Source organism: Polypterus senegalus, chromosome 1 (assembly GCF_016835505.1).
Source record: "Polypterus senegalus isolate Bchr_013 chromosome 1, ASM1683550v1, whole genome shotgun sequence".
Lineage (NCBI taxonomy): Eukaryota > Metazoa > Chordata > Cladistia > Polypteriformes > Polypteridae > Polypterus > Polypterus senegalus.
This window is the reverse complement of record NC_053154.1, coordinates 106,652,297-106,676,708: the sequence shown is the minus strand read 5'-3', so window position 1 is coordinate 106,676,708 and position 24,412 is coordinate 106,652,297. Positions and strand designations below refer to the sequence as shown.

Here is a 24,412-nt window from a genome sequence, read left to right as displayed (position 1 = left end):
TAGTGTTGTTAAGAACATAGATATCTCACCTGGCTCAAGATGACTACAGTGCTTAGAAGCTTCAGTTTTAAGCAGTCTAATAAGGTTAGATTTAACATATTAGCAGAAGCAAGAAATATTGCATCTTATTAAAGGACAAGTACTGGATATCCTCAAGTAAAGGAGTAATTGTTAAAGAACAGAAATAGTTAAGTAAGAATTGGGTCATGTGCAAAAAGTGAACAAATGAGTTTATCTATCATTTAATTTGTTAAATTTTCTTCAGATGCACCAAAGCAGGTGTGACTGAAATCATTCAACAAAGGCTCATGCTTTGTTTAAAGACTAAAGTTGAGGATTAGCTTTGTTTTAACCATATAAAGTGAGGGGCATTGTGTGACGCCCTCAGCTGGCCTTACATTGGCCTCAAGAACTGATTTGTGAAGTTTAATATTGTAGCTGATCTTTGGCTCAGACATCTTGCTCTACTCCTGAATAAGCTCTAACAGTTTGTTGTGTAGCAGTTTATACTTGTAGAATTTGATAAATAGAACCAACCTAACTGCACAAAGCTACTCTAAAATGCCACTTGTTTAAAGAGATGTATTTCTCTTTGCAGTATATTCAGAATTGCATATTGAATCAAGAAATCCCTCGTTTTACCCTGACCTCTGGCAGCATTGTGCAAGAAATCTATGACAAGGAGGTGTCCTACATCCCAAATATAATCAACAGAAAGTCCTCAATTGCTCCAGTTCCACTGCCACCAAAAAAGAGAGGTGTTTCAGTAAGTAGAAATGGCTTTATCTGATTACGTTTTCCAGTTAAACCAAATGGTGAGTGACTTACAGCCATTTCAAATGATGCCTAGTTTTACAGTAGTCTGAGAGGTGTGTGAGAAAGATTATATCAGTAGTGCATGCCTTTACACTGTCATTTTAGGTAAGGTACGTGTTAGTTGTGTTGCAAATAACCATAAAAGTAAGAGGGGTGACCTGTCAAATCATATGATTAGCATCTCAAGTATTTCTTACCTTTGCTACATTTAAAACAGAGTCATCACCATGAACACCTTACATATAATAAAAAAATTTACATTGGAGTAATCCATTAAATATATTTGCAGCACATTTTTCCAAGCAATGACCGCACTGTAAGTGCTTTTTTTTCTTTAGAAAATCATGCTATTGCAGCTGAGGATGTTATCTGAAAACCCTTTCAAGACAGTTGCAACAGATTCACTTAGTTGGGGCTCTTTTGTTTTCTTTGCTTTGCAGCAAGTCCAGGAACAGTATGTTTCTTTTTCACAGTCTGCCAGATTTAGGGGCTAGGTAATGGGTTGGGGAGTAAATGGTACAGGCACTGTGAAACGTTACAGTGATAAGAAGAAAACAACAACAAAGAAATTACTAGTGCCTGTACTTTAGAGCATCTACCCCAATCGCAACGTGCAAATCAACTAAATGAATTAAACTGCTGAAGAAGGCAGAGCCTTTATTTGATAGAAATACATGTAGTTAGGTAGAGAGTACATTATTAATACATATTAGTAGATTATAATAAATAAAAAATTATTCACTGTAGGAGCAACACAGATCAATAATGCAAAAAAGAAAACGAGATTCAATTTATAATGTAAGTGCAGAAACCAGAACTATGCATACAATAAAATAATTTAAATAATATGAGGACATATTATCACTATGCCAGTAGAAGGCAGAAGACTGATCATAGTACTTTAAGTGTAGTATTCGTAGTAATTTGGTTTTAAAGCCTTTTTATCCTCATTCTTTATACCAGTGGTTCAGGCTTTGAATTCATGGTTTACTTAAATTGGTAAATGTTGTGATGATGTAATCCTGAACATTATCTCCTGTTTTTACAGTAGTCCTCTTTCATGTTATTGGTATATTCGTGTGTCATAATAACAATGTTTTTATGTTGCAGCATATATCACCAACTACCTGTGTTTGGAAAGTAACAGAGACTTTTAAAATTATTCTGCTGAAAGGGAGCAAAGTCAATGCTGAAGAATCAGTCAAAGTAAGACTATATTTTTATAACTTAAACAACCTTTTTGTAAATTGCTTAAGTGTTTTTTCCACTGGCAGGTTTGGAGTGCAGCAAATTAAATTTAATAAATAATTGCAAAAACGTTTTAAATTACCCTGTTCTTAAATCATTTAACAGTGAGGCTCAGTTTCAGACAGAGCACAGGATAAGAAAAACATTTTTATTCATCAACTTTTATAAGTCAGTGAAATGCTTTGTACCATTACAATTTGTAAAAATGTGAGAAGTACCTCTAAAATTAGAGGAGCTAAGGAAAGATTAAAGAAGAGCATGGTGTCAAAACAAAATACATTTGTGATGTAATTACATTTTAACAAAGGACAAGCTTTTACAAATGTATTTTGAAAAAAGTATACACATACCTTAATTACATTAATCATCAAGTAAACTGTGCACACACACATTATATGCATGTATAATTGATTACCAGCCAAATTTGGTAAACGCTTTGTCCAGTTCACCAGCAGGAGCCTATAACAGCTGTAGTGAAAAATTTAAATCCCCAAGAAATTAGCACAAAGTATAAAGGACTCTGATTTTCATAGATTAGAATTTGGCAACCAAGCACAAAAAAGGAGACTGTTGTAGAGGGACTGTAAGCTGATTTATAATATGATGTTAATCATAACTTTGACAGAGTGAATTTAGTAAGATGCTCCATTTCACTAAAATATAACATGCTTATTTTCTGAGAAAGACTCATGTTGCAAAAGTTGTTTTTATCTAGTTCTCCACAAGACATGTACTGAAGCAAATATAGAAACTGCCTTGAAGCTGTACTTTATGTGTTAACCTGCAGCTTTAAGAATATTAGAAAATAAGAAAAACTAAGAAATATTACAAATGAAAAATCACTATGCAGTTCTTTGCATTACTTCAAACAAATGTCTTGAGTGGATTAAATGATTTTGGTGGTGGATTTAAAAATGTACTCTTCTGTAAATATAACAAAAACCCAAAATACTCATCTGTTCAGTCTGTCCAGTGTTTGAGGGAACTGCTTTTCTACTTCAGCACCAGGATAGGAATATATCGTGACATTGTTTACATAGACTTGTTGATCTGGATAATTTTCTGCCTCTCATTACGTTGTTTTAAACATTACCATTTTACAGTGATTTAAACCACAAATACATTATTTAGTATCCTTTTCATAACATTGCCAATTACAAACTGTGGGTGTTGTGCCTACTTATTACCTTTAGTATATCTTCCATCACCTCTTTTCATTCATTGTAAATACCGGTGTAGGTTGTCCTTTAATGACTCATTAACCATAATCAAAAATGACTGTTATATGTAAAATGTCATTTTGTTTTAATAATGACTTTGATATTGCTGTCATTAAAACAGTATTGTTTCTTTCATCTGACAATGTACACTTCCATAAGAAGTTATAGGTGGAGCTTGTAGCTTAATTTACAAGTTGTAATTTTCAATTAACCTGGTTAGTTATTGTAATATTCACCCAAATAATCCATTATTATAGCCCTAGAACAAACATTTGTGGAGAGGTTTTCTATTTTCTCACATTTTTTTAACTTGTTTATTTCAGCCCATTATATCTGTTGCAGCTGATGGGCTTCAAAATGTTTGTTTATATGTAGTAGCCTTTTTTATCCTTTTAATTCAGCAGTTGCCAGTATTAGAGAGAAAATATTAAGGTATTTCTTTTTAGTTTAGTACTTTAGACTTTTTTGTTTGCTTTTTCATGTGCATGAGAATAAGCTTAGCAATGGATAAAGTAACAGATAATGCTTGTATCATATTTGTGTCATGCTGATGTAGAGTATATAAAATTATTTGCATGTAGACTTTCCAATCCAGTTTAATTGTAATCTTCTTCAACCTTTTATCAGAGCATTGGAAGTTATGTTATTAATTAATATTCAGAAATGGACACGTCGCTGTTAAATGACTTAGATTGCTTCAAAAACATGCTTATAAGTGTTTTATTTTTATGTCATTTATATGCATCTAGACATCTATTTGTAAGTTTAGAAAAAAACTATCTGTAATAATCTTCTGAAAAACTCTTAGAATAAATGCAGAAATAAAACACTGATTCTACCAAATGAAATGAGGCATTGTTTTTGGAGAAAAATCTTTTTTCTTTTTTTGAGCTGTGAAACTGTACATGATTTTTACACAGTTCAAGAAAGTGTGTGAATCTTTTGTGGGAGCTTTGTCCCCTTTTTCTTGTGATTTAACATAAAAGGTTTTCTGTGCTATTTAAGTACACTCTAAAAACCATAAGTGAGAGGTAATGAGAAAAATGCTTTTTGAAGAGGACAGCAGCTTTTTATGCAACAGTCTGATAATAAAAATAATAAATTTATATAGCACCTTTACAATGCTCAAGAATGACAATATGTTGCCAGATTGTAAATAATGTTTTAAAAAAGTATAGAGGCATGATAGATCAGTTATTCAAAGAGATCTTATCAATGAGTACAGCATAGTTTTTGCTTCAATTTTCTGGATTTGGAGGTTTTTCCAAAATGTGAATTAGGTAGGCTGTTTTGAAAGTAAGTGGAGGAGATGAATCTTTTTCCATAAAATGTTTTTATATGAATATTTTTGGTCATTGCTTCTTTTTTCTATATTATTAATTATCTGATCTATTTAAACACTATGACTGAATCATATACTATGTACTGTTTATGTTGGACTTGGTTTTATAATTGTAATCCGCTAAATGAAGGTAAAATCAATTTTAAATCACCCTGTGGTCAATATTTCTGATTATTTTTGGCTTAAAGTAGAAGACATCTTTTATTGAAGGATCGTTCTTAAGTAGTTCCTTCATGTATTTGAGGCTATTGACCAACAACTCCTATTGTTACATTTGAGTAGGCAACAGCTGCTGTGAAACACAAATACTTATATGGCTTTCAAATGACATTTTTCACTGTTTGTCACAGAAGCCATAAATGTGATTTTACTTCTCAGTACATACACAATATATTAAAATGCTTACATTGTGTATTGAATTGTATACAGTATATTGTGAAACACACTGTATACAAAAATGCACACATTCTTTAAGTGAAAAGCTTTCAGTATATGCTGAGAATCTTCATACATTATATGCTGTACTGAAAAGTCAAGCAAAATGACACCTTTTATTGGCTAACTAAAAAGATTACAAAATGCAAGCTTTCAACGCAACTCAGGCCCATTCATCAGGTAAGATGTAATTGCTTGACTTTTCACTACATTCATAATGGCTAACACGGTACAAGCTAGTACTACATTATATACTGAAACGGATGCAATGTATAGTGATATTTTGTCAAATCAATAAATCTTCACTGTGTAAAGCAAGTCTTGTAATGCATCAATGCATGTTATTTGCCAGGCGTTGGCAATTAAGAAACAACTGAAAAAATTGAGAAGTTTGAAAATTTGTGTGTTTTGTACTGTAAGATACCTTTAGGGAAAATGCAAGCACATTACCCTTGCTGATAACTTGTGATATTGCACTGAAAAACTCTCCACACAAATTAACCCTCTGAAATAGAGAGGAGTCTGTCTATTCATCCTTATTTTATAAACAGATTCCATGAAAAAAAACAGATTTATATCACATTCTGTTTTTCATTTAATTCCATTCTAAAAACCATTTAATCCAATTCCTAGTGTCCTTATTCAAGGGGTATGTGCTGGGTTGGGATAGAATGGACTCTGTTCTAAAAGTATCAATTATTAATTCCACAGATTGGTTTGTTTAATTCAATTATAGTCAGCTTGCATTCAGTATGAATGACAAATGTTTCAAAATTTAGACACTACTGTATATTTCGCATTAGTTTTTCCTGCATGCATTTCAGCATATGGCCTATATGCTTCAGATGTTCAAGATGAAATGTATATGGTCTGTATAATGTATGCGTGTTTATAGAGCAATATACTATATAGTGTATGTGTTTCAGTATACAGTGTATGAGCTGTTACAATGAATATGTCCTAAATAGCACCTCTTGTTCTGGTGTACAAGAGACTGGATGATTTGCCTATTAAATAGATACCAGTAAAAGTTCTCTTTCTCCACCCCCAGTCTTAATTTAAGTTTGATATCTAATGTAAACCACTTCTGTCCTTTCTTCTTTATAGGTTCAAGTCAGAGCTGGCCTTTTCCACGGTACTGAGCTCCTTTGCAAGCCTCTAGTCAGTAATGAGACATCTGGAAAAAGTGACCACATCTGGGACAAAACTCTGGAATTTGACATCAATGTCTGCGACCTGCCAAGAATGACTCGGTTATGCTTTGCAGTGTATGCAGTAATGGATAAGGTGAAAAAGCAGAGACCAACCAAGACGACTCATGTTCAAAAGTATCAGACAATTAGAAAAGCAGGAAAAGTGGTATGTTTTCATTTTTGAAAATATTCTTGTTAGCTAGAGACTTGTGTTAAAAATACACAATGTGTGCTTAGAAAATACATTTCTAAATAAAACAAGTTAAAGGGGTTTAATTTTAATTTTTGCAGTTAATTTTTCAATTGTTTTATAGATAGCATTACTTTATTTTTGAATGACTATACTGTATAACATTGGGAGATGCAGATTTAAATTGCATTAACCTAAAATGCAATTGTCTGTTTCTCAGTATGTTCTCAGAACACCTTAAAGATTAAACGTCCGCACCATATAGACATGTATGTAAATGTTTTCTATACAGAGTTCAAAACTTGAATAATAGTAATATGAAGTCTTAACAAAGGAAAGTTTTTTCCTCTTTAACGCTAGAATCCCTGAAGCCTATGAAAAAACTCGTAATTCTGGACCATCTTAAATTCCCTTGCACCTCCTCATCTGCGTCTTTTGTTTTGCAGATGTGTCAATCAGCAGGCAGCCTGCTATTCCATCTCCCCCACCGACGCAGCTTACGTCTCACACACAAAATTCTCCCAGCTCAAGTCTGTTAATCTGGGTGTGAGGCGCCTTAAATTGTATAGAGCAGATAATATATAGTTATTTGGAACACAGACATTTCATGTGTGGTTCGTGTCTACAATGATCTGTGTAAATGTACACATTACATGCTTTACGTGAAAATTAAAAGTTTCTGTTCTAGTTATGGGTCCAGCATTTCTTGCCTCACATTCCCCGTCATCCTGTATTTACATAGATAGTTGTAGAAATGCAACACACATGAAATGTATGAGGAGGTGCGAGGGAATTTAAGGTGGCTTGGGATTACAAGTTTTTCCATAGGCTTCAGGAATTCTAGGGTTAAGAGGCGGCTGGCATTCTTGTCAGGCCAGGATGCCTCCCAAATGGATGGACAGGGGGGAGGTAGCTTATGAAGGGCACTGCAAGGTTATTATAGTTAACAAAAACTAAAATCAAAACTGAAACTTATTTAAAAAAAATTTTCATAAACTGAAATAAAATAATTAACAACATCGAAATGAAAAACTAAAACTAAACAAAACTACTAAAGTAGCTGGAAAGACTAACTGAAATAAAATGATTTACTAAAATAATTTTGGTTTTCGTTTTTTTTTAATGAATATTATTGCTGTTAGTTGTTAACCCTTATAACTTTTAACTCTAAAACTGAAAGTCATCCACCATGAGCCACCCGCACATATTCATCCAGTGAACGGCAGCTAGTGAAGGAGGGCGGTAGCATTTGCAGTTACAGAGTGAGCTGAAAACGTGCGTAAAGTGTGTGGAAAAGAAAACAATTTACGAGCCCCCTTTTCTTTGCACTTGTATATCAAGATGTAATTCAAATGCCTGAAATTGGAATGTGCTGGTCAACAAAAAACTTTCATGGGCAGAAAATTCACGAGTGAGTAACGTTTCAGTATATTTCTCTGGTGACTGATTTTTGTTGACAGTAGTTCACCTGCCACTTCGCACACAAAGTATACGAAGTATAGAGAAAGTATGGTAATCATGAAAAAATTCGACCTCGAGATTTTGATGAATCTTGACATTTTAGAACTCCCTGAGTCTGAAAATACTTTTTTTTTTTTGGAACCGTGTGTGTGTGTAAACACTGAACTGAACAGATTCTCAATTATTTTTTTTTATTCATGCAGCTGAGTCCGACTTTACTTTTATAATAATTGTTCAATATATTTTTGATTTGTTGTTGATGGTTTTTTAATGTAAATAATATAATCATTGTCTTGCGGTTTATTCCTCAAATATCCATCCCCATATCTGAGTACATGAGAAAGTCTAGGGGAGACCACTCCCGATTTTTAAAAATAAAATGGCATTGATCGAGAGACTGACAAGGTCATGATACAAGATCAGCATATCGTTTCCTGTGATCCTGCTCTGGGTAAACCGGTTTAGATAATGTATATTTTGTTCTTAATCTCAGATGCTGTCTCTTTCATTTTGTGCCTGTCCATACTCTTATTACCTGCTCTTGCCGTGCTCTTTATGGGTTTACAGTTCTTATGATGGGTTATTCAAGTCTCACTGCACCTAACCTTGACACTACATGCTTGTTTTTCATTATTTCCCTCAATACAGCTAGATGGGGTCTGCACACTGATTCAAGCCTAAGCCTGTTCTCCCTAAGCCCCATAATTTTCATGATCACACCTGTCAGAACACAGTAGATTCTGTTTTCTAATTTTTGATATCTTTTCAGGTGACAAAATTCAGTATTTCTGATTTTTGAATGCAATGTTGAAGGCATTCATTGTAAGCACATTGTGTTGTGCGGGATATGTTGTGTGCTGTAGACATTTAGAGTAAAAAACCCTCGCACCTTAAAATTCACCTAAATTTCATTACAAATTGGCCCATTCTGGGCAATAAAAGGAAAAGAAAAAAGTGCCAACGGGCAGAGCAAATTTGTTCATCACAAATGACAGAAAATATTTTAAAAATTATAAAATTGTGTAAAATTGTTCATATTCAGTACCTGGTTTTGATTATTATTGTTTTTATCAGACAAAACCAAATAGTAAACTGTGTTGTGTTGTGTAGTGTAGTAAGCTTCCACTAACATTAAAGTTATATTATACCCAAACCCATTAACACTAGAATTACCAGAGCCTACGAAAAAACTCGTAATTCCGTCCCACCTTAAACTGCTTCTTAAATCCCTTCACACCTCTCCGCCAGCGCCCTTTGTCTTCTAAATGTGCTGATAAAGAGCAGCCGGCTATTCCATCCCCCCACCAATTTAGAACGTGCACGAACTTCTCTCAGCTCATGCCTTGATTGAGTATCTGGGAGTGAAGTGGAGTTTTAGAGTGGAAATAATAGATCGTTGTTTGGAACACACGCATTTCATGTCTGTTCCGTTTCTACAGTAATCTGTGTCAACACATTGTTAAAACAGAAACTTTTTTATATTCTAGTAGTAGATGACAAAATGTAGGCATAAACTATATAATGTATGAAGCCTGAAGTCCAAATAGCAAAGAAACATTTTCACAAGAATAACACAATTGCACTTTTATTCAAACATATAACTGCAGAAACAAAAAGCCGCCTTAACATGCGACATTGACACCAGTTTACTGTAACTGACTCCGTGGTTCAATAGATCAGCCCCGCTTGAATCAAGGGTCACGGGTTCGATCCTGCCCCTCCGTTTTGAGAAGTAAACTGCTCTTAGTCTTACTGTTTTAGAATAAAAGCATACATTTGATTTCAGTCTGTAACAGCCGGTGCAATTTATGATCTTTGTAAAGGTTAGCTTTTTTTTTTTATTCACTTTTCACTCTCTCAGTCGCGTTCAGAATCAATCCATACAACCCCATCTGACACGGCTGTTTTCACTAAAGGCGCTATAGCTCTGCAGTGTACCACGATGCATACTAACGCTTCAACCCCCCGGTTCTGACACACAAGCGCTGGCGAAGCTGCCTTCGTATCTCACCGTCACTTGCTTTTCTTTTTATTCAGTTTTATTGAGTGTTCCTGCCAGTCCCCGCATGTTGCTGTATGCTTTTCTTTGTACTCCAGGACATGCAGAGGAAAGAATGGTAAAGACCAGTAACTTCGCGCTATATGCAATCATCAGACACTCCCCATCTGCCCGTGTCGCTCAAACACAGGAACATATATTGGTGTAAAAGTATAACAAAAGGGCACTTTTATTCAAGTGCACTTTTCCATCGCCTTTTCCTGTAAGAAGCAGTGTACACACTTCTCTCTATGCTGTGGTTTCTATTACACACCTGAAAGAAAGAGACAATACATGTGAAAATATCCAGCATACAGCAACATGCGGGACTGGCAGGAACACTCAATAAAACTGAATAAAAAGAAAATCAAGTGACGGTGAGATACGAAGAAGGCAGCTTCGCCAGCGCCTGTGTGTCAGAACCGGTGGGGGCGTTAGTATGCATCGTGGTACAGCACAGAGCTATAGCGCTCTGTATTCTGTTTCTTTTGTACTCCAGGGCACGCAGAGGAGAGAATAGTAAAGAGCAGTAAGTTGGCGCTATATGCAATCATCAGACACTCCCCATCTGCCCGTTGTTTTGTTATACTTTTCAATACTTTTATACTGCTCAAACGGGCATGCTCAAAAATACACGTGTAATGCCACGAAAAGTGCACGCAGACACTTCATTTCAAACAAAACAAGTGCACTTTTATTCAAAACTACCTGTATAACCAAGAAAAAGAAAGCAAGTTACAGTAGGCGATTGATACGACATCTTGCATGGTGCAATGCTAAGAAGTGCAGATTTTCATTCCGTGCTATATAAAATCATCACATTCAAATATTAACAGTTCCCACACACCCAAGGACCGTCCTTCCTACATTTACGACACGTGTACTTGTTGCCGTGTACACACCTCTCTGTGCTATGGTTTCTATTACACTGAATGAGCACCTGACACTGTACTTTCTTCCCTGGGGAAGGTCCGCATCAGAGAATTTCCAGTTCCTGCATAAATTCACACCCGATCTGACGCTGTTCGTTTTCAAATAATATTGCATTAGTGCGATTATATTTTCACATATATTGTCTCTTTCTTTCAGGTGTGTAATAGAAACCACAGCATAGAGAGAAGTGTGTACACTGCTTCTTACAGGAAAAGGCGATGGAAAAAGTGCACTTGAATAAAAGTGCACTTTTGTTATACTTTTACACCAATATATGTTCCTGTGTTTGAGCGACACGGGCAGATGGGGAGTGTCTGATGATTGCATATAGCTACCGAAGTTACTGGTCTTTACCATTCTTTCCTCTGCATGTCCTGGAGTACAAAAGAAAAGCATACAGCAACATGCGGGACTGGCAGGAACACTCAATAAAACTGAAAAGCAAGTGACGGTGAGATACGAAGAAGGCAGCTTCGCCAGCGTTAGTGTGTCAGAACCGGGGGGCGGGTAGCGTTAGTATGCATCGTGGTACACTGCAGAGCTATAGCGCCTTTAGTGAAAACAGCCGTGTCAGATGGGGTTGTATGGATTGATTCTGAACGACTGAGAGAGTGAAAAGTGAATAAAAAAAAAGCTAACCTTTACAAAGATCATAAATTGCACCGGCTGTTACAGACTGAAATCAAATGTATGCTTTTATTCTAAAACAGTAAGACTAAGAGCAGTTTACTTCTCAAAAGGAGGGGCGAGGATCAACCGTGACCCTTGATTCAAGCGGGGCTGATCTATCGAACCACGGAATCAGTTACAGTAAACTGGTGTCAATGTCGCATGTTAAGGCGGCTTTTTGTTTCTGCAGTTATATGTTTGAATAAAAGTGCAATTGTGTTATTCTTGTGAAAATGTTTCTTTGCTATTTGGACTTCAGGCTTCATACATTATATAGTTTATGCCTACATTTTGTCATCTACTACTAGAATATAAAAAAAGTTTCTGTTTTAACAATGTGTTGACACAGATTACTGTAGAAACGGAACAGACATGAAATGCGTGTGTTCCAAACAACGATCTATTATTTCCACTCTAAAACTCCACTTCACTCCCAGATACTCAATCAAGGCATGAGCTGAGAGAAGTTCGTGCACGTTCTAAATTGGTGGGGGATGGAATAGCCGGCTGCTCCTAGCTTCTCTTTATCAGCACATTTAGAGAACAAAGGACGCTGGCGGAGAGGTGTGAAGGGATTTAAGAAGCAGTTTAAGGTGGGACGGAATTACGAGTTTTTTCGTAGGCTCTGGTAATTCTAGTGTTAAGTGTACAGTTCTGTCTCATTGTGACACAAAAACTAAACTCCATAGTAGCTCTTTAACCATACCATAATTACTAAAACGGAAACTATAAACTGATATATATATATATATATATATATATATATATATATATATATATATATATATATATATATATATATATATATATATATATATATATAACTGAAAAAAATAATTTATAAAGGCAAAACTATAATAACCTTGGGGCATTGCTTTCCCCAAACCATTTGTTGGCAGCCTTCTGGGTTGCCATGGAGTCCCGCTATAGCCCTGTTGGGCTTCATGGGGACCAGCAGGGGGTCCTACAGGGATTGTTGAGCCCTTTCGTGTAGGGCTCCCTCCTTACCTGGAAGTATTCCCAGGTCACAAGGATGCTACATGGGCAGTACACCTGGGATGCACAATATAATATAAGGAGCAGCCCCACCTCATTTGGTAGTCAGTGTCTGGAGGGAGGCAAATGAAGCCTGCCAGAGGAAGAAATAAAGAAGAAGAGAAAAAGTGAGAAAAGAGAAAAATGCTTGTACTGTGCTGTGATGTGGGCTAAGCTAAAAGGAACTTGTGTCCCTGCCTGTCTGTGACAGGTTGGGGCGGCTGTAGGGCCCTGTGGTGGTTCACACCTCCTAAATGTAACAATTCCTTGAATAGCTGTGCTTTAACGAAACAGTAGGCTCAAACAACATGTTTTTTCTAGCTACTTGAATTTTATATCTTCTCGACTTATTTTTGAGTTTCTGTTGTATGTGTTAACTTCAACACTTTGCTTGTCTTGCTAGCATCTGTGTCTGCTTGTAAGTAAACATGTCTCTGTCTCTCTCTCTTTCTCATATAAGGAAAGACAAAGTTCAAGACTGTGCAAATCACAGGGCATGATATATGTTCAACCCCAATTCCAAAAACATTGGGATGGTTTGTAAAATGTAAATGAATACAGAATGCAGTGATTTGCAAATCTCAAACTAATTTTTTATTCACAGTAGAACATAGAAACATATCAAATGCTGAAAGTGAGACAATTTAGTATTTTATGACAATATTAACCTATTCTGAATTTGATGGAAGAAACCTGTCTTAAAGTTGGGACGGTGGCAACAAAAGGCTGGAAAAGTAAGTTGTACTAAAAAGAAACAGTTGGAGGAACATTTTGCAACAAATTAGGTTAATTGGCAACAGGTCAGTAACATGATTGGGTATAAAAAGAGCATCTTAGACTGGCAGAGACTCTCAGAAGTAAAGATGGTCAAAGGTTCACCAATCCGCAAAAAACTGCATCTACAAATTATAGAGCAATTTCATGATAATGTACCGCAACGTAAAATTGTGAAGACTTTGATCTCATCATTTACAGCACATAGTATCATCAAAAGATTTCGAGAATCTGGAGAAATCTCGGTGTGTAAAGGACAAAGTCAAAAATTAGTATTGGATGCCAGTGATCTTCAGGCTCTCTGGCAGCATTGCATTAAAAACAGGCATGATTCTGTCATGGAAATCACTGCATGGGCTAAGGAATACTTTCAAAAATCCTTGTCTGTGAACACCGTTTGCTGTGCCATCCACAAATGCTAGTTAAATCATTTAAAGAAGAATTTATATGTAAACATGATCCAGAAATGCTCTGTCTTCTCTGGGCCAAAGCTCATTTAAAATGGACTGAGACCAAGTAGAAAACTGTTCTATGGTCAGACAAGTTTAAATTTGAAATTCTTTTTGAAAAACATGGAAGTTGCGTCTTTCCGACTAAAGAGGACAGGGATCATCCAGCTTGTTTTTAGTATTCCGTTCAAAAGACTGCAACTCTGATGGTATGGAGGTGCATTACAACAACATGGCTTCGTAGTAGAAAAATCCATTTGCTGAACTGGCTTGTCTGCAGTCCAGACCTTTCATCAATTGAAAACATTTGGTTCATCATGAAATGAAAAATACAGCAAAGAAGATCCAGAACTGTTGAAGAGGTAGAATGTTATATCAGTTGTCACAGGCGGCTGGGGGTGGAGCCCAACCGGGACGCCCGAGCGGATCGGAGGAGGGCTGGCACCTCCTCCCGACCACAAGGGGGAGACCGCCTTGGTTTTGTTGGTGGCCTTGGGTAAAGGGCTTGGAAGCCCAACACTGTAGGGGCCCGTGGCCACCGCCAGGCAGCGCCCCAGTGCCTGAAGAAACCTGGAGCGCAGCACTTCCGCCACACCAGGAAGTGCTGGGGGGAAGAAGACGGGACATCCGGAGGGCTTCCGGGTGCGCAGCCGGCACTTCTGCCAGACTGGGGCGTGTCTGCGGAGGAATGCTGGGAAGCAGCTGGAGCCCATCCGGGGTGTGATAAAAGGGGCCGCCTCCCTTCATTCGAGAGCGGAAGTCGGGTGGAAGAGGACAGAGCTGGAGAGAGGACTGGAGAAGCTGAGGGGGACGGAGATCGCATCATCTGAGACTCCGCAGGCTGCGGAGGAACGGCGCGACGCTGGAGCCTTTGGCCGGGGGAGTACGGCGGGGAAGGTGAGTATTGCCCTCCCCGTACAGCATAAGGGAGAATTCGCTGAAAACGGCCGTGATAATAATAATAATGACCGGCAACAAGTATGCGATCTTCCAACAGGCTGCCCGGAGAGCGAGATGGCAGGGGCTGGCAGGACAAGGGCTGTTGAGTGCCCTGGGTCCTAGTGCCCTGCCTCCAAGCCTGCGGCTGTCTCCTGTCAGTCTGCATGGATGCAGATGGGGCTGGATTTGAGCCAGGGGTGTGTGCCGGTTCCTCCGACAGGAATGGCCATTGGACCTGCCACGTTGGGAACCTGCCCTCCCGGAACAGGCTGCTCCGTGGGAGGGTTCTCCACCGGTGACCGGATGGTGCCGCTGCTGGCGGGGACTGGAAAAGCGAGAGCGGTGCAGACCAGAGGGGTGAGAAGGCCTCGGAAGGGGTGCCGAAGTGGTGCGTACCAGGGTGCCGTGGTGTGCCCTGGGTACGGAGTAGGACCCACTTCGGGGACGTGCTTCCCTCTCGGGATGTATCGCTCCGACGGACGGGTCTTCGCTGGCAGTGGGGCACTGTCACAGGCGGCTGGGGGTGGAGCCCAGCCGGGACGCCAGAGCGGATCGGAGGAGGGCTGGCGCCTTCTCCCGACCACGAGGGGGCGACCACCTTGGTTTTGTTGGTGGCCTCGGGTAAGGGGCTTGGAAGCCCAACCCTGTAGGGGCCCGTGGCCACCGCCAGGCGGCGCCCCGGTGCCTGAAAAAACCTGGTGCCCAGCACTTCCGCCACACCAGGAAGTGCTGGGGGGAAGAAGACAGGGGACACCCGGAGGGCTTCTGGGTGCGCAGCCAGCACTTCCGCCACACTGGGGCGTGTCTGCAGAGGAATGCCGGGAAGCAGCTGGAGCCCATCCGGGTTGTGATAAAAGGAGCTGGAGAGAGGCCTGGAGGCGGCTTGAAGAAAGGTTTAAAGGACTGTGAGAGGCCCGGACTTTTGGGGATTGGTGCTGGAGGCACAGGGTTTGTGTGCACTTTAAACTTGTAAATAGTTGTAAATAAACGTGTGTGGTGGAAGAAACGATGTCCGTCTGTCTGTGTCCAGGTCCCGTTCACACAGTGAAGAATGGGGCAACATTCCTCTCCCAAAAGTCCAGCAACTGGTTTCTCCTGTTCCCAGACATATACGGACTGTTGTTGAGAGAAAGAGGGATGCTGCACAGTGATAAACATGTCCCAACTTTTTTGAAACATGTTGTTGCCATTAAGTTCAAAATGAACTTATTCTTTTCTAAAGAGTATGTTTTCTCATTTTCAACAATTGATACAGTATGTTTTCTATGCTCTATTGTGAATAAAATACGGGTTTATGAGAGTTTCATATCATTGCATTATTTTTTTGTTTCCGTTTTACACAGCATCCCAGCTTTTTTGGAATTGAGGTTGTACATGGTTTTATATACAGTGGTGTGAAAAACTATTTGCCCCCTTCCTGATTTCTTATTCTTTTGCATGTTTGTCACACAAAATGTTTCTGATCATCAAACACATTTAACCATTAGTCAAATATAGCACAAGTAAACACAAAATGCAGTTTTTAAATGATGGTTTTTATTATTTAGGAAGAAAAAATCCAAACCTACATGGCCCTGTGTGAAAAAGTAATTGCCCCCTTGTTAAAAAATAACCTAACTGTGGTGTATCACACCTGAGTTCAATTTCCGTAGCCACCCCCAGGCCTGATTACTGCCACACCTGTTTCAATCAAGAAATCACTTAAATAGGAGCTGCCTGACATAGAGAAGTAGACCAAAAGCACCTCAAAAGCTAGACATCATGCCAAGATCCAAAGAAATTCAGGAACAAATGAGAACAGAAGTAATTGAGATCTATCAGTCTGGTAAAGATTATAAAGCCATTTCTAAAGCATCGGGACTCCAGCGAACCACAGTGAGAGCCATTATCCACAAATGGCAAAAACATGGAACAGTGGTGAACCTTCCCAGGAGTGGCCGGCTGACCAAAATTACCCCAAGAGCGCAGAGACGACTCATCCGAGAGGTCACAAAAGACCACGGGACAACGTCTAAAGAACTGCAGGCCTCACTTGCCTCAATTAAGGTCAGTGTTCACGACTCCACCATAAGAAAGAGACTGGGCAAAAACGGGCTGCATGGCAGATTTCCAAGACACAAACCACTGTTAAGCAAAAAGAACATTAGGACTTGTCTCAGTTTTGCTAAGAAACATCTCAATGATTGCCAAGACTTTTGGGAAAATACCTTGTGGACTGATGAGACAAAAGTTGAACTTTTTGGAAGGCAAATGTCCCGTTACATCTGGCGTAAAAGGAACACAGCATTTCAGAAAAGAACATCATACCAACAGTAAAATATGGTGGTGGTAGTGTGATGGTCTGGGGTTGTTTTGCTGCTTCAGGACCTGGAAGGCTTGCTGTGAAAGATGGAACCATGAATTCTACTGTCTACCAAAAATCCTGAAGGAGAATGTCCGGCCATCTGTTCGTCAACTCAAGCTGAAGCGATCTTGGGTGCTGCAACAGGACAATGACCCAAAACACACCAGCAAATCCACCTCTGAATGGCTGAAGAAAAACAAAATGAAGACTTTGGAGTGGCCTAGTCAAAGTCCTGACCTGAATCCAATTGAGATGCTATGGCATGACCTTAAAAAGGTGGTTCATGGTAGAAAACCCTCAAATAAAGCTGAATTACAACAATTCTGCAAAGATGAGTGGGCCAAAATTCCTCCAGAGCGCTGTAGAAGACTCATTGCAAGTTATCGCAAATGCTTGATTGCAGTTATTGCTGCTAAGGGTGGCCCAACCAGTTATTAGGTTCAGGGGCAATTACTTTTTCACACAGGGCCATGTAGGTTTGGATTTTTTTTCCCCCTAAATAATAAAAACCATCATTTAAAAACTGCATTTTGTGTTTACTTGTGCTATATTTGACTAATGGTTAAAAGTGTTTGATGATCAGAAACATTTTGCGTGACAAACATGCAAAAGAATAAGAAATCAGGAAGGGGCAAATAGTTTTTCACTGTATATATATATATATATATATATATATATATATATATATATATATATATATATATATAATGTTTATATACATATCATATATAACACTCAAAAAAGCGTCCTCTGACTTTCAACTGTTTTTACTTTCAGTAAACTTAATGTGTAAATATTTGTATGAACACTAAAAGAGTCAACACCATAAGACATAAACTAAAAATGTTTCACAATATGTCCCTGAATGAAGGGAGGCTCAAAATCAAAAGTACCAGTCAGTATCTGGTGTGGCCACCAGCTGCTTGAAGTACTGCAGTGCATCTCCTCCTCATGGACTGGACCAGATTTGTCAGTTCTTGCTGTGAGATGTTACCCCACTCTTCCACCAAGGCACCTGCAAGTTCCTGGACATTTCTGGGGGGAATGGCCCTAGCCCTCACCCTGCGATCCAACAGGACCCAGACGTGCTCAATTCCTTCGACGATAAACACGAATCCGTCCATCACCCCTGGTGAGACAAAACCGTGACTCATCAGTGAAGAGCACTTTTGCCACTCCTGTCTGGTCCAGCTTAAAGTGGGTTTGTGCCCATAGGCGGCGTTGTTGCTGGTGATGTCTGGTAAGGACCTGCCTTACAACAGGCCTACAAGCCCTCAGTCCAGCCTCTCTCAGCCTATTGCGGACAGTCTGAGCACTGATGGAGGGATTGTGTGTTCCTGGTGTGACTCGGGCAGTTGCTGTACCTGTCACGCAGGTGTGATATTCGGATGTACCGATCCTGTGCAGGTGTTGTTACATGTGGTCTTTCACTGTGAGGATGATCAGCTGTCCTTCCTGTCTCCCTGTAGAGCTGTCTTAGGAGTCTCACAGTGCGGACATGGCAATTTATTCCCCTAGCCACATCAGCAGTCCTCATGCCTCCCTGCAGCATGCCTAATGCACGTTCACGCAGATGAGCAGGGACCCTGGGCATCTTTCTTTGGGTGTTTTTCACAGTCGGTAGACAAGTCTCTTTAGTGTCCTGTGTTTTTAGAACTGTGACCTTAAATGCCTACTTTCTGTAAGCTGTTAAGGTGTTAACGACCTTTCCACAGGTGCATGTTAATTAATTGATTATGGTTAATTGAACATGCATGGAAAACATTGTTTAACCCCTTTACAATGAAGATCTGTAAAGTTATTTGGATTTTTAAAACATTATTGTTGAAATACACAGTCCTGAAAAAGAAAACTGGACGATCTTCTGTAAATGTTTTTGCTGAGTATAAATTGGCTCAGATCTATATATATATATATATATATATATATATATATATATATATATATATACAGTATATATATATATTCACTAGACATTAAGCCCATTACAGTAGTGTAGGAACAGTCTATATTAAATGTCAAGGGACCTTGTATGTGCAAGGAGGAAACCTTTGCTGTGAATTTGCCAGAGACAAAGTTGACAAAGACCAGGCTGGAATAATGTTCTTTGGACACTGTATTGTTTGTGCCTTTAATTTTCTCTCTCAGTAATACTGGTTTGTATTTCTGTAAAATGCCTGTAATATTGTCTGACAGTAATACAGTGGAACCTCAGTTCACGACCATAATTCATTCGCTATTAGGGGCAAAATTAGGCATTTTTGTGGTTGTAACAGTTTTCCAATTTTGGTCTTGAAGGGTGTCCTAATGTTTTCACATGAGTAATTTAAGCCCATTACCCATAGGATTGTATGTAAATACAGTTCATACGGTCTGGAACGGAATTACTTTTATGTAAAAATATATTTTTTTAAGTTTTTAAGCACAAAAATAGTACCATTGAATGCACAGCGTAATAGTAAACTAAATGCAAAAACATTGAATAACAGTAAGAAAACCTTGAACAACAGAGAAAACTAACACTGCCAGAGTTCGCGCTATAGCCTTATGACCTGCTCGCTAAAAACACTTTTTTTTTTTTTTTTTTTTTTAATGAGTTTTAAGCACAGGGAAAAAAAAATGAACATTTGAAAAATCCATAAGTTAATAAACAACCAATAAAAATAACATTGCAACAATGCACGTGCGTGCCTGTGTGTGTGTGTCTGTCTGTCTGTCGCGCGCGCCTGTGTGTGTGTGTGTGTGTGTGTGTGTGTGTGTGTGTGTGTGTGTGTGTGTGTGTGTGTGTGTGTGTGTGTCTCGCCCGCGCCTGTATGTGTGTCTGTCTCTCTCTCTCTCTCTCTCTCTGTCTCTGCACAGGAAGAGACTGAACATGTGCTATGTGGCCATGCGCACTTCACCAGAAGACACACACACACACACACACACACGGACACACGGACACATGGACACACACAGGGGTTTTATTAAAGAGGTTGATATATATACACAAAATATATGGCTAAAATTTAAACAGCCATCATCACTCAGTTTGCCAATAGATGTCAAAAGGACAGATACCAATACCGAACTGCACAAAGATAGATTTCGACATACCAAGCAAATGGCGATACATTCTAAATTACTTACGGTTCCGGAGCTGTCGAAGGGTTTAAGTCAGTCAACGATGTTAGTCCTGGAAAGTATGCCCCACCAAACCAACGTTCCAAAAACCAACCGAACTTACTGTTATCTGCTTGAACCAACACCGACTTACTATACTCAGCCGTCCAGCGGCGTCACTGAAGCATCCGAACATTCTTAGCCAATTATGCATTTCTGTATCCGTGTTTGCCACGTTATGTTCTAAGTACAGAGGCAGAGTCCCATTGCATGGTTCTAACTTGTATTGAGTCGAGGTATTGACACGAACACCATACATAACAGGGTATTGACGCGAACACCATACATACAGATAGTATCAAATCATGTATAAGGATATATATATGTTTGTATTGTTTTATGACTTACATCATTTGTAATGGTTCCAAACAATATTTTTGCATAAACAGTGGGGTGAAAAACTATTTGCCCCCTTCATGATTTCTTATTCTTTTGCATGTTTGTCACACAAAATGTTTCTGATCATCAAACACATTTAACCATGAGTCAAATATGACACAAGTAAACACAAAATGCAGTTTTTAAATGATGGTTTTTATTATTTAGGGAGAAAAAAAATCCAAACCTACATGGCCCTGTTTGAAAAAGTAATTGCCCCCTTGTTAAAAAATAACCTAACTGTGGTGTATCACACCTGAGTTCGACTTCCGTAGCCACCCCCAGGCCTGATTACTGCCACACCTGTTTCAATCAAGAAATCACTTAAATAGGAGCTGCCTGACACAGAGAAGTAGACCAAAAGCACCTCAAAAGCTAGACATCATGCCAAGATCCAAAGAAATTCAGGAACAAATGAGAACAGAAGTAATTGAGATCTATCAGTCTGGTAAAGGTTATAAAGCCATTTCTAAAGCTTTGGGACTCCAGCAAGCCACAGTGAAAGCCATTATCCACAAATGGCAAAAACATGGAACAGTGGTGAACCTTCCCAGGAGTGGCCGGCCGACCAAAATTACCCCAAGAGCACAGATGACTCATCCGAGAGGTCACAAAAGACCCCAGGACAACGTCTAAAGAACTGCAGGCCTCACTTGCCTCAATTAATGTCAGTGTTCACGACTCCACCATAAGAAAGAGACTGGGCAAAAACGGCCTGCATGGCAGATTTCCAAGACGCAAACCACTGTTAAGCAAAAGAACATTAGGGCTCGTCTCAATTTTGCTAAGAAACATCTCAATGATTGCCAAGACTTTTGGGAAAATACCTTGTGGACTGATGAGACAAAAGTTGAACTTTTTGGAAGGCAAATGTCCCGTTACATCTGGCGTAAAAGGAACACAGCATTTCAGAAAAAGAACATCATACCAACAGTAAAATATGGTGGTGGTAGTGTGATGGTCTGGGGTTGTTTTGCTGCTTCAGGACCTGGAAGGCTTGCTGTGATAGATGGAACCATGAATTCTACTGTCTACCAAAAAATCCTGAAGGAGAATGTCCGGCCATCTGTTCGTCAACTCAAGCTGAAGCGATCATGGGTGCTGCAACAGGACAATGACCCAAAACACACCAGCAAATCCACCTCTGAATGGTTGAAGAAAAACAAAATGAAGACTTTGGAGTGGCCTAGTCAAAGTTCTGACCTGAATCCAATTGAGATGCTATGGCATGACCTTAAAAAGGCGATTCATGCTAGAAAACCCTCAAATAAAGCTGAATTACAACAATTCTGCAAAGATGAGTGGGCCAAAGTTCCTCCAGAGCTGTGAAAGACTCATTGCAAGTTATCGCAAACGCTTGATTGCAGTTATTGCTGCTAAGGGTGGCCCAACCAGTTATTAGGTTCAGGGGGCAATTACTTTTTCACACAGGGCCATGTAGGTTTGGATTTTTTTTCTCCCTAAATAATAAAAACCATCATTTAAAAACTGCATTTTGTGTTTACTTGTGTTATATATGACTAATGGTTAAATGTGTTTGATGATCAGAAACATTTTGTGTGACAAACATGCAAAAGAATAAGAAATCATGAAGGGGGCAAATAGTTTTTCACACCACTGTACATGCTTTTTCTTATTGGTAATGGTCCATATGATGCCTACTAGTTTTTTTTATTTTTTTATTACATTACAGGATTAATCAGCATAGTAAATACTGCAGTTGTGGCTGGGAAGCTTGCATTTTGACATGTTCTTTAATCCGTCTTTATAGTAAATACTTTACACTGCTGGCACCAGGAAATAAGTTAGTGACTGAAGGCAAATGTTTTAATTTCGCTTTTCTCTCTAGACATTGTATTAGTAATGTCTATGGACATTCTGCCTTATGGTAAATAAACTATTAGTTTATTACTCAGAGTCAGAGACTTGCCTATTGGAATATTTGATTTAAGGTACAAAATAATAGATTGTTTTTGATATTTGAGTATGTAGATTGCAGTACATGCACCCATCTTCTGTGATATTAATTTAAAATATGAGCACAAATTTCTCCTCTTGGGCTCTATTTCCATGTTTTTTAGATGGTTTGCTGATGTTATTTTTCCAATAGTAGTAAATACATTTTTCATATTGTCAACTAAGTGTTTATTTCTAAGCATGCATCTTTACTGTACATTGGAATGTGCATATATAATATATTCTTTTCTCATTATATTAAGGTAACAGAAAGATCATGTAAATGTCTGCCCTAAATTCTCATTTATGAAAAAAACTTTTAATCCTACTAGATAGGAAATGTACTGGCAGTTGCTGTGTGAGTTGACACGGAAATGTATATCTTCATGTTCATTAGTATGCTGCTGTTGTGATATATTCATATATCAATAATGGGTAGTCATAAACATAGGTTGAATTCTAGAGTGACCACTTCCTATTTAAGTATAATATCCTGTTGGAAGGATTAAAAACCAACCGAACTTACTGTTATCTGCTTGAACCAACACCGACTTACTATACTCAGCCGTCCAGCGGCGTCACTGAAGCATCCGAACATTCTTAGCCAATTATGCATTTCTGTATCCGTGTTTGCCACGTTATGTTCTAAGTACAGAGGCAGAGTCCCATTGCATGGTTCTAACTTGTATTGAGTCGAGGTATTGACACGAACACCATACATAACAGGGTATTGACGCGAACACCATACATACAGATAGTATCAAATCATGTATAAGGATATATATATGTTTGTATTGTTTTATGACTTACATCATTTGTAATGGTTCCAAACAATATTTTTGCATAAACAGTGGGTGAAAACTATTTGCCCCCTTCATGATTTCTTATTCTTTTGCATGTTTGTCACACAAAATGTTTCTGATCATCAAACACATTTAACCATGAGTCAAATATGACACAAGTAAACACAAAATGCAGTTTTTAAATGATGGTTTTATTATTTAGGAGAAAAAATCCAAACCTACATGGCCCTGTTTGAAAAAGTAATTGCCCCTTGTTAAAAATAACCTAACTGTGGTGTATCACACCTGAGTTCACTTCCGTAGCCACCCCCAGGCCTGATTACTGCCACACCTGTTTCAATCAAGAAATCACTTAAATAGGAGCTGCCTGACACAGAGAAGTAGACCAAAAGCACCTCAAAAGCTAGACATCATGCCAAGATCCAAAGAAATTCAGGAACAAATGAGAACAGAAGTAATTGAGATCTATCAGTCTGGTAAAGGTTATAAAGCCATTTCTAAAGCTTTGGGACTCCAGCAAGCCACAGTGAAAGCCATTATCCACAAATGGCAAAAACATGGAACAGTGGTGAACCTTCCCAGGAGTGGCCGGCCGACCAAAATTACCCCAAGAGCGCAGAGATGACTCATCCGAGAGGTCACAAAAGACCCCAGGACAACGTCTAAAGAACTGCAGGCCTCACTTGCCTCAATTAATGTCAGTGTTCACGACTCCACCATAAGAAAGAGACTGGGCAAAAACGGCCTGCATGGCAGATTTCCAAGACGCAAACCACTGTTAAGCAAAAGAACATTAGGGCTCGTCTCAATTTTGCTAAGAAACATCTCAATGATTGCCAAGACTTTTGGGAAAATACCTTGTGGACTGATGAGACAAAAGTTGAACTTTTGGAAGGCAAATGTCCCGTTACATCTGGCGAAAAGGAACACAGCATTTCAGAAAAAGAACATCATACCAACAGTAAAATATGGTGGTGGTAGTGTGATGGTCTGGGGTTGTTTTGCTGCTTCAGGACCTGGAAGGCTT

General features: G+C 38.9%; 1 protein-coding gene across 4 annotated transcripts in view; it reads left to right on the top strand.

Moving 5' to 3' along the window:
• Positions 1 to 24,412, top strand: part of pik3cb (phosphatidylinositol-4,5-bisphosphate 3-kinase, catalytic subunit beta) — a 157,670-nt gene that overhangs the window by 96,177 nt on the left and 37,081 nt on the right. For all 4 annotated transcript variants that reach the window (XM_039755648.1, XM_039755657.1, XM_039755667.1 and 1 more), the window contains 3 exons: positions 599 to 766; positions 1,927 to 2,022; positions 6,169 to 6,420. In XM_039755648.1, the coding sequence (XP_039611582.1) occupies positions 599 to 766; positions 1,927 to 2,022; positions 6,169 to 6,420 (516 nt within the window). The remainder of the gene's footprint in view (positions 1 to 598; positions 767 to 1,926; positions 2,023 to 6,168; positions 6,421 to 24,412) is intronic.